Source organism: Lolium perenne, chromosome 3 (assembly GCF_019359855.2).
Source record: "Lolium perenne isolate Kyuss_39 chromosome 3, Kyuss_2.0, whole genome shotgun sequence".
Taxonomy (NCBI): domain Eukaryota; kingdom Viridiplantae; phylum Streptophyta; class Magnoliopsida; order Poales; family Poaceae; genus Lolium; species Lolium perenne.
In genome coordinates, this window is record NC_067246.2 from 58,153,748 (window position 1) to 58,165,318 (window position 11,571).

Sequence of the window (11,571 nt, forward strand, 5' to 3'; positions counted from 1 at the left end):
GATCAAGCGGGGTGCCGCCCCCACACCTGAGATAGGTGTGAGGACGGCTAGATATGCAAGGGTTGCACTACGATAGCATGTTACGCGAAGAACTATGCTAACCCTAACACATCTATGATAACTACGTTGCTCGCCATCAACAAGGCTTCAGTACGAGCAACGCATGAACAACGTGGAGCTTGTGCTGCCTAGATCGCAAGATGCGATCTAGGCAGCATGTTGCTTACCGATAGAAACCCTCGAGATGAAGGAGTTGGCGATGCGCCGAGATTGATTTGGTTGGTTGAACGTTGGTTGTTGTTTATTCCATAAACCCTAGATACATATTTATAGTCCAGGGGACTTTCTAATTCAGGCGTGCACCTAACCGTGCACGGGTAAAACTCTATCTTCTAATCTAAGATGTAATCTACTATAATTAAAGATACACGGGCAATCTAGCCCAAACTCTTCGTGCAAGGCCGCTTCAGAGATCTTCCATATGTAATCTTCCAAGCCCATCCCTCTTACGGCCCACCTCCTGATTTGGCCAAAATCTGGTGATAACACAGGGACTCTCCCCTTCCCCCTTTGTTGGCCGGCCAAGGAGGTGGAGTCCACCATGGACTCCACCCTCCCACTTGGTTGGCTGTTTTAGGGTTGGTGGAGTCCCTCCGAGACTCCTCCTTCCATAGTGATTTATTCCAGATAATTCTAGAAACCACCTTCCATAAATTCACCGGATCATTTCCAAACTTGGAAAGTGACTTCCTATATATGAATCTTATTCTCCGGACCATTCCGGAACTCCTCGTGATGTCCTGGATCCCATCCGAGACTCCGAACAAAACTTCGAACTCCATTCCATATTCCATATCTACTTAAACGACATCAAACCTTAAGTGTGTCACCCTACGGTTCGCGAACTATGCAGACATGGTTGAGACTTCTCTCCGACCAATAACCAATAGCGGGATCTGGAGATCCATAATGGCTCCCACATATTCAACGATGACTTTAGTGATCGATTGAACCATTTACATACGATACCGATTCCCTTTGTCACGCGATATTTTACTTGTCCGAGGTTTGATCATCGGTATCTCTATACCTCGTTCAACCTTGTCTCCTGACAAGTACTCTTTTACTCGTACCGTGGTATGTGGTCTCTTTATGAACCATTCATATGCTTGCAAGCTATTTAGACAACATTCCACCGAGAGGGCCCAGAGTATATCTATCCGTCATCGGGATGGACAAATCTCACTGTTGATCCATATGCCTCAACTCATACTTTCCAGATACTTAATCCCACCTTTGTAACCACCCATTTACGTAGTGGCGTTTGATGTAATCAAAGTACCCTTCCGGTATAAGTGATTTACATGATCTCATGATCGAAGGACTAGGTAACTATGTATCGAAAGCTTATAGCAAATAACTTAATGACGTGATCTTATGCTACGCTTAATTGGGTGTGTCCATGACATCATTCACATAATGACATAACCTTGTTTATTAATAACATCCAATGTTCATGATCATGAAACTATGATCATCTATTAATCAACAAGCTAGTTATACAAGAGGCTTACTAGGGACTCCTTGTTGTTTACATAACACACATGTATCAATGTTTCGGTTAATACAATTATAGCATGATATATAAACATGATCATAAACACAAAGATATATAATAACCATTTATTATTGTCTCTTGGGCATATCTCCAACACCCTCTAGATATGCTATGGCGCGCTATTAGCGGAGCGAGAGTGAATTTGGTGACCAGGGAATACGTGAGCACCCGGTTATCACCGTTGGATTCTGCTACTCACTAACGACCACTCATTGATGACCACTACCTCGCCGACTCCATCTCCACCTCCCCGGCGTCCACCTCGCGCACCTGAGGTCGCGCCAGTGTCTCCCCGACCAAGCGTGTCACCGTGCACCTTCCCCGCATCTCTCCGTCCTTCCACTCGACGTTGTAACGCGTCGATACGTGTACAACGCTAACGTCGTTAGACACGTATCGAGCAGAGAAGGAGTGCTCACGTATCCCCTGATCACCAGGCTTCATCCATTAGCGGAGAAGTACCATGCTATTTTAAACCTTGCTTTTGGCAGAACGCTGAGGGCCTGAGGCTGCCCTTACCTGGCCCGAGAAATATTGTTGGATGGAAAGTAATCACTTCCCTGTTATAAATTTTTGTTTGGAAACACTGTAATATTTTCATCCAATCCAATACTCCGGCTCTCCATTCCGAAATGGGGCCTAGAACGTTTTGGCTGAGCTGCTGACGAGTGGGACCCACTCATCAGGGTCTTCTTCCCCGTCGAGACTCCCCGAAATCCCCAACTGCAAAGAAAGCATAAGGCCCACGAGCGGCCGGGTTTAAGCAGGGTTCTTTCTTCTCCCTCACTGCCTCCCATCTTCGGCCTCCTCTCTTGCGGCGCCACCCCCACCCACACCATGCTGCCGCGATCCCCGGCGAGCCTCCACCTCCGGCGGCTCCGGTGGGCCCGATGCTTCAGCGCGTCGTCCTCTCCCTCGCCCTCAGCCTCCACGGCGGACGGCAAGATCGTGGCGTCGGTGGTCTTCGAGCGCCTCCCCGTCGTCATCCCCAAGATCAACCCCGTCGTCTACGCCTTCCAAGAATTCTCGTACCGCCAGATCCAGCCCGCCTCCCGTCCAGTAAACACCACGCTTCGTCGTTCCTTTGTCTGATCCCGTCGTCTCCTCCTCTTTGCTAGGTTCCGCTGGAGGCAGCAGTACAGGCGGAAGTACCCCGACGACGTCCTCGGCAAGGCGGAGGCGAGGTGACATTTCCATTTCCCCCCTTGCGTTTTTCGTGTTGTGTGCCATTTCTGGTCCATTTTCTTACCCTAGGTTTGATGCTAGCAAAATTAATGGGTTCTTAGTGCACTATGTGGTATCTGTAACACATTTTCGTTGCTGTATTTCTGGGCAGCACGAAATTTGAGTCCTATGCCATAAGAGTTGTGTATAATAAGACATGGAAAATTTTAGAATCCCTTGCATAGCTATATGGCCGTTAATTACACCTGCTGCCAAAGTTATCTGCTCCGTAACATAGATCCTGCATGACACTTTAGGCTTTTGACTATATACAGTGACTTGAATGCGGTAATGGATGTTTGTGGATGGTCTTTGATTCAGCTATTTTCTTCTCACTATATATGCCTGGTCTCAAATACATTGCAACTTGCTCGTTTTTGTGTGTAGGGGCAAGGGTGATTACCAGATAGATTATGTGCCTGCTCCAAGAATCACAGAAGCTGACAAAATAAATGATCGGAAGTAAGTTTTCAGCTTTCATTCAGGATTCATGTCGTTTTGTTTCTCAGCCTAATTTGCTTGGTTGCATTCTTTCTCAAATATTTCTTGTGCTCGTTGTCAGTTTTAATTTTCCTCTTATCAAATATGCATGTGATAGTTATATTGTACATTGAGCTGCCCTGAATGTTTCTAATTACTTATATAGTACTACCTCCGTTTCAAGGAATAAGGCGCTCTCGTTTTACGAGCTTTTTATTTGACCAAGAATTACTTTAAATAGATAAAGATTGTTTGTATGAAATTAGCATCATTAAAAAGTGCTTTTCAATACGAATCCAACGATAATATATACAATATAATCAAGATTTTGTTGCTCAACTTTTATGGTCAAAGTTCGTCTTGGAATACGTGTGCGCCTTATTCCTTGAAACGGAGGTAGTATCATATAAACATGTAATTTAATTAATACTATTAAATCTTAGTCTGGTTTTGTCTTTCGAGCATTCTAATTTAATTGCGTTCTAGGCTGCAGTAAACTGATTCAGTTTCTCATCCCCTCTACCTTGTATACCCTTACCAGGTGCCATCTGTTTACTTCTTTTGTTCCTCATCTTAAGTATAATGGCCTATTTATTTTAAAGAGATAATCGCATGGTTGGTCACAGAACTTACCAGAGATGAGCACTTTAGTCACAAAATTTCAGAAGAGGAGTCCGCTAGTCACTCAGGATTGTTTTATGAGCAAACTGGTCACTCCCGTCATGACACCGTTAGCCAAGATGACGTGGCACGTTGACTAGGAAGTTGACTGGAGATAATCGCATGGTTGGTCACAAAACTTACCAGAGATGAGCACTTTAGTCACAAAACTTCAGAAAAGGAGTCCGATGGTCACTCGGCACTGTTTTATGAGCAAACTGGTCACTTTCTGTTAAGTAGCACGTTGAGAGCCCGTTGACCCCGTTAGGATGTCCTTTTTTGCAAAAAAAACACCCTAAACAATCAACACAGTCCTCTTAATCTCAGGTCTCTCTGGACCCTCGTTGGCTAGTGGGTCCCACTGGTCAGGTGCATCTTCTTCCCCGTCCTAGCACATTGGAGCGTCCTGTCCGCGCCCTCCGACACAGTGCCCTCGGCGATGAGCTGATGAACAACAGGATCAGGAGAGGGTCTGTCGAGGGACACACAATCACAACAGATAGATTCATCACAAGTCTAGAGCTAGGTCATTAGAATCTTAACCTCTCGACGAGATCTTAGTCATAGCCTTCGGCTATCCCATTGTAACCCGATATATTCGATAATCAAGATCAGACAAGCAGGAAGTAAGGGTTTTACCTCATCGAGGGCCCCGAACCTGGGTAAATCTCTCTCTCTGTCTGTTTCGTATCCAATGTCTCGTGTCAGCCTGCAGGATTCCGTCAACCCTAAGCCCCAAAAGGTGGGTATTGCCGAGGAGCACCCTCGTCAATCGCAGTCATCAGCTCATCGCCGATGGCACTGTGTCGAAGGGCGCGGACAGGATGCTCCAATGTGCTAGGACGGGGAAGAAGATGCACCTGACCAGTGGGACCCACTAGCCAACGAGGGTCCAGAGAGACATGAGATTAAGAGGACTATGTTGATTGTTTAGGGTGTGTATTTTTTTGCAAAAAAGGACATCCTAACGTGGTCAACAGGCTCTCAACGTGCTACTTAACAGAAAGTGACCAGTTTGCTCATAAAACAGTCCTGAGTGACCAGCGGACTCCTCTTCTGAGTTTTGTGACTAAAGTGCTCATCTCTGGTAAGTTTTGTGACCAACCATGCGATTATCTCCAGTCAACTTCCTAGTCAACGTGCCACGTCATCTTGGCTAACGGTGTCATGACGGGAGTGACCAGTTTGCTCATAAAACAATCCTGAGTGACTAGCGGACTCCTCTTCTGAAGTTTTGTGACTAAAGTGCTCATCTCTGTTAAGTTCTGTGACCAACCATGCGATTATCTCTATTTTAAAAAACTGAAATTATGGTGTAATGTTAGTGATATAATCGTATTCTTGCACAACTTTTTGTCAGTGATATTGTCTCCGGGCGCCACATGCATGGCTGCTGGAACCTGTAGTTTAGTCTTGTATGTGCCCATTTACCGGCTATCATTTGCATGTATTTTCCTATGTAATAACATATTTTGCTACCCACGAGAACTCAGCATGTGCTGAAACTCAAATATCTTGTGAATGAGCTCTTGTGACAATGCTGCTCTGTGAGTGTAAGTGTAACAAGGTATCTAGCTTATGCTAACTCAATGTTTTCTACAGGTCACTACAGCGTGCTCTAGATAATAAACTGTACCTTCTTCTGTTTGGCAAGACTTTTGGGGCTCCTGATGGCAAGCCTGTTTGGCATTTTCCAGAAAAAGTGTATGAAAATGAAGACACTTTGCGTTTGGTATGCATTTTGAGAAAAAAATACATGTTAAATTTCCATATATATATATTTATATATGTTCCATGCTGTACTTCAGTTCCAGTTTAGTTGTACTATTTTTCACCTTTGTGTTTGCACAACCAGATTAGAAATGTAGTTTTAGATTGTCATGTTTCATATGTTTACATATTGGGTATTTGATTTCAGTGTGCTGAGTCAGCGCTAAAATCTGTTCTTGGTGGACTTGACAACACATATTTTGTTGGCAATGCTCCAATGGCTCATATGGTAGATGAACAAACAGAAGATGCTAGTGTTTCATCTTTCAAGGTATTTTTTTTGTTCTACCATATGAAAATAATGATAGCTTCTGTACTATACTTTAGTTCAACATGATGCACTACCATGGTATTGTCTCTTAATCCTCTAAATGCTTCTGGCAGCGTTTCTTCTTCAAGTCGCAAGTGATTGGCACCACAAAACTCGATATCAGGAAATGTGAGGACCACGTGTGGGTGACCAAAGACGAGCTGCTGGAATATTTTCCAGAGCATAAGGCGCTCTTTGACAACATGATCATTCACATAAGATAGCTCTGTAATCTAGCGGGAGCGGTGGCAAAGCTGAGTCTACCTGAATATCGAGCATTCCAGCATCTTTCATCATGCTGCTTGACCTGTGTACCATCCTATGAATTCACAAAAGAAGGCCATGAGAAATGATGGCTGTGGATGTTTCTCGAAAGAGACAACTTCAGACTTGTGTTTGTTGACTCTGTGTTTTGGTTGGCGATGTTAGGTTAAAAATGTATGGCAGTTTTCCTGCCACATGATTTACATATTTGCTTTTTTAGGCCACATAATTGATGGGCATTCTGGTGTCCCTATTTTCTGATGTTGTCGCATGCAAACTTTTATTGCAAAGGCGCTTGAACATGTAACATTCTAGTTTCTGCAGGTATTGTTTACTGATAATGATTCTCCCATTCTAGCAACTTTTGTTCTATTGTTTTTTGAACTCGTAGCAACTTTTGTTCTATCTTTCACTGGAGTAGATGAAATGATATATTATATTTTCTAGTGCAATGGCTGTCTCCTTGTCGTGTTGGTGTGTTTATCAGCTGAAGTTGTACAAATTTCTCTACGAAGATACTACTACTCCACAAGTTTCTAGAGGAGTATCAGTCATGGCACGGTGCCTGTTGGCATGTTTGGTTGGTATACTAAGTAGGTCACACTTTGCTGCACCACAAGTTTGATCGAGCTGGCCATCCTTTGGAAGCAGAAACCTTGCTGCCACCTCCAGGTCCAATCTCCGCTCCCTTCCACCTTCGACAACTGCACCCTAGGGGCGGGGAGTGGATTTTCATTGTTTTATCCTGTGTAAAAAGATTTGGATTGTTTGACTTTTGGTGTTGTGGCGATGTTGTCTCGAATAAAAGTACTCCACCTCCAATCCCCGTGTCGGTGTCACTTGGTTTCATGTTGCCGAGGAGCTTTTAGTTTTTGCTCCCGTCGGTTTTCATGGACGGCGAGCGGATTGTTGTTTGTTGGAGCAGCTCCAAGGTCATGGCCAGCGATAAGATAACGTCGTCTTTGACAAACCTCCTTCATCCAAGTCTCTGCGAGGAAGATCGCTGGTCTGTTATCACTGAGTGTGGATTTTATTTTGATCACCAATGGTGGTGGGGGTGGGGGGATGTTGACAATCCGTCCGTGGAGCAAAATAAACACGCTCCATGCGGTCGCCTTGGCCTTTCAGGTTTGCCTATGCCCAGCCCGTTGTCAGGCATAATTCTTCAGAAATCCGAACCCTAAAAACCTTTCATTCTTATCTGAGCCGCGCGGATCGGATTTTCAGGCGGGATACCCCCACCGCCGAGTTCCATTAGAAAGAGCGACAGAGCGTCCAAGACTGTTGGCGGTCGAAACAATGCTATCGCGGGCGTTTTCTCATGTGCTGGGGAAGGGTTCCAAATGCCCGCTAGATCTCTTCGTCCAGAGATCATCTGCCGTGGTTCGCTTCGGTTCGAAGATGCCACGGCATTTTCACCACCTCCTTGCTCAATCAGAACCAGCAGCTGACGGTTTCCCGCTGCACAATAGCAGTGCAGCTCCTCCTACCGCTACCTGTATCTTGGAATCAGATGGCACTGTGAAGAATTCAGATGACACTCCTCTTGACTCTACGAGTGGCAGGAGCTTTGAAGAGATGCTTGCAACAGTGCGTAGCGTTGGGGAGTGTGCCAACCAGTATGAACTCGGCCCGCTCCTGAAGAAAAAATCTGCCCCTGTTTGCTACGTTTGGTGTGATGTCTCCCCCCTGGATGCACATAACCCAGGGCATCTTGATGGCACTCAACGTCAACAAGATGATAAAAGCCGGCTGCAAAGTTAAGATTTTGATGGCAGATTGGTTTGCTTGGCTTGACTGGAAGATTGGTCACATTGTGCAAGCCACCGGCGGCGACCCAAGTAGAATGCAGAGCGTTGGCCTCTACAATGCCGAGACGTGGAGAGCGGCCGGCATGGATCTCGATGGGGTAGAGCTGGTGTGGCTGTCAGAATTGATGCGCAGGAACGCGGGTGAATACTGGCCGCTTGCTATGGACATCGCGAGGAGAAGCGATGTGGGCGCAATAAAATACTGGCTTCATCTCCATGCGTCGATTCATACCAGGGGGCAGGGGCCATGGGGATATGAATCCTTATGAGTTTAGAGATTGTAATGCTGCTGAGATATTCAACCCTTGCTTGCAGAACGCCTGCATAGTGTTTCAGAAGGCTGACATATGGTTGCTGGGCCACGAGCAGACTGGGGCCGACATGCTAGCTCGCCGATACTGCGATCGCATGGAGATGGAAAATAGACCGATTGCATTTTCAACGGTATGCCCCGTAATTTGTTAGAAACCCCGGCGTTATGTGCGGTTGATGATCCCAGCCCATCTTCATGGAAGATGATGAGGAAGACGTCATTAGTAAAAGTGATGGGTTCTGCCCTTCAGAATCTGTCCAAGGCAACCCGTGTTTGGATTATGTAAAGTATATGGTATTACCTTGGTTCGGAAAGTTAGGTGGTTCGGAAGGGAGATAATGGTGGCATGGTGCTAGCAAGACATTTGTGGACATGGAAGAGTTTAATGTTGATTATGAAAGAGGAGCTCTAGATCCCTCTGATGTGAAGGACTCCCTTGCAAAGGCTATAAACATGATGCTGCATCCTGTTCGTGATCACTTCGGAAGCAGCGCTGAAGCAAAAAAGACTAGTGGAAGCAAATGAGGATTTCTATTTGAGGCACTGGTGAGCACTGAGTCAAAGGTTAAGGAGTTGATGTTGGCATAAACTTCTGACCAGTCGATGGTGTCTTAATAAATCAGTTGTTGAGTCCACGGTGTCTTAAAAACTTCACTAATGTTTGGCTGCAGAATCGTTTTATTCTTAGGTCATGTATCTTGTTCTGAATACACTCCATGTGTATGAGCGTCAGAAAGTTGCTGTTTTATCTGCAAAAAAACGAGTGTTGCATGCTGAGCGAAGGCGTTTGAACGTGCAACATTCTAGCTTCTGCAGTTACTGTTTACTGATAATGATTTTCCCATTCTAGCAACTAATGGTCTATCTTTCCTTGGAGAAGATGAAATAATACTATAGTATATTTTTGGTTCAATTGCCTGCCTTGTCGGTGCTCTGAATGTCTAAATATGGTGTGTTCATTTCTTCCAGATTAGCTGAAGTTGTACGAATTTCTCAAAGGTATGCTATCAGTCATGGCACGTTGCCTATTGGCATGTTTGGTTGGCTTACTAGGTACGTCCCACTCTGATGCAGCACAGGTTTGATCAAGTTGGCCGTCCGGAGGAAGAAGCAGAGCTAATTAAGTTTTAGTTTAGAATCTGAACATCCATGAGCTGCAGTGACATCATAGGATCTATGAGCTGAAGTGACTTATAAGTTTTAGTTCAGAATCTGCAATTGTTAGTGCATGCACTGTTCCATTGCTAATTAATTTAATTTACAATCAATTCAATTTTGATTGAGCTTCATAAGATAAAGATGAAGTCCTTGTAGTACATCTGGTTTTGATTTTGAAAGTTGATGCTCTCCGATGTTCATATATTTTACTCTGATTAGAAACATGGACGAGGAAGAAAGGGGTAATGAAGAGCACCAACGTGGTAGCTCGTTGTTAATATCCGGTGCAACAAGGACAAGGGCTCCACCACCCCCAATGCTTTCCTCCTTCTTGGATAAACATTTGCAGAGATTATCATGGTGAGATTTTATTAATATTTCATTTAAAGGGATGCAACTTAAAGAGTTGATAAGTTCTTACGTCATTGCAATGTTAACTCTTTAGTCGCTTTTCAGCAGCTTGCTCACGTGATACACAATGGTTGATTCTGAAGATGTTGCTGATTAAGAAGAGAAAGAGAAGACGGGGAGGAGGAATATGATGGCTTTAGAAGATTTGTCTCCAGTTTAAATCCGAGTTTTAAAATGGTCGGTAGAAAAACAATCAAGAATGACTGCTTGAAAGCATTCAAGGAAGAGACGCGTAGGCTACAAGCGATATTTCTACACTCCAAATCCAAGATATCTTGACTTCAGATTATAGCTGTGTTGCTCATGTCATCAACCTTGCATGTCAAGCTGGATTAGATTTTCTTGACCCCATGATCAGCAAGATACGTGAGACAGTATCAAATACATTCAAAGCTTAGAAACTAAAAAAAAAGTTTGAAAAAATAGTTGAGCAAGTAGGCATATATTGTGGACAATACCCAAGCCTTGACACTCCAACCTGTTGGAATTCAACCTACATGATGATTGGTACAACAAGAGAGTATCGTGAAGTGTTCAATTTGTTGGCCGTTCAAGATATAAATTATCATTTCAAACCTTCATTTGAGGATTGGGAAAATGTTGATGCTATTTGCAGGTTGCTGACCGTATTCTATGAAGCCACAAATGTGGTATTGGGAACAAAGTTCCCTAATGCTAACTTGTATTTCCATGAAATTTGGAAAGTGAGGCTCACCTTGGATCAGCAGCATTATGAAGAGAACACTGAGTTTGGTGATGTGATATTGTGATCATGTACATGAAGATGGTGATGTGGTGATGTACATGAAGACTGTCAGTTCACTAAGAGTGTTACAAAATGGTATTGTTCATTGTTCTAAAGCTAATTTGGAAGAGTCAAATTTATCTACAATGATGTTTACATGGTAGAATGTTAGCATGGTCCAAGATGGATGGATCTCTTGTGTTCCTGATTGTGATGGGCTCATGGATATATGCATTTGGATCTTGATGATTTGATTTTCATTAATTCTGCTCCTATTTTTGTATTTAATGTGTTCTTTATTTGGTTATTTTCTTACGTTGGTACTTCTGAATTTTAGCCGTTGTTTTTAATCCGATCCCGTAAATGGACATGGATCTGAACTCTTGAGTTCTGGCGAGGTATCTGAATTGGTGTTAACTGTTCATTTTATCTTATTTTAACTGCACGTGGAGATAAACGTTGGCTCTTTCATTTCTTTGTATCTAGAATGTTGTAGGCCATTTGGTCTTTGTTTTGTTATCTTGTTGGTAATGAAATTCGATTCCTCCGCCAGAAAAACAGACTTACAATTCTGCCAAAAAAAAAACACACTCACGATCATTCAGAAAATCATTTATGTTACCGGTGACGTTATGACAGGCCCATCGATAACATTTACTAGCGGCGATATAAGATAGCGTGCCATTAAGCCTGTTTTTTGGCACGCCGACGATAAACTATTTCCTTGCAGTAATGTGTGTATACATCGAGTTTCATTCACGACGAAACAGGCTCACGATTCATAATAAGAAAAAAAAGGTCATGATC

General features: G+C 43.8%; 1 protein-coding gene across 1 annotated transcript; it reads left to right on the top strand.

The window, feature by feature from the left end:
- The first annotated feature begins 2,300 nt into the window (after positions 1-2,300).
- LOC127341155 (uncharacterized) lies at positions 2,301-6,683 on the top strand. Its single transcript, XM_051366926.2, has 6 exons — positions 2,301-2,646; positions 2,737-2,802; positions 3,230-3,304; positions 5,585-5,714; positions 5,901-6,023; positions 6,137-6,683. Exons 1-6 carry the CDS (start codon positions 2,456-2,458, stop codon positions 6,284-6,286), a joined length of 735 nt encoding a protein of 244 aa, XP_051222886.1. The 5' UTR covers positions 2,301-2,455; the 3' UTR covers positions 6,287-6,683.
- Positions 6,684-11,571: the final 4,888 nt, after the last annotated feature.

Bases quoted from the DNA above. Each gene is read 5' to 3' on its own strand.
- LOC127341155 (XM_051366926.2), top strand. From the start codon at position 2,456: ATGCTGCCGCGATCCCCGGCGAGCCTCCACCTCCGGCGGCTCCGGTGG. The intron at 2,803-3,229 runs GTGACATTTCCA...TTTTGTGTGTAG, and splicing joins CTCGGCAAGGCGGAGGCGAG to GGGCAAGGGTGATTACCAGA. The intron at 3,305-5,584 runs GTAAGTTTTCAG...TGTTTTCTACAG, and splicing joins GACAAAATAAATGATCGGAA to GTCACTACAGCGTGCTCTAG.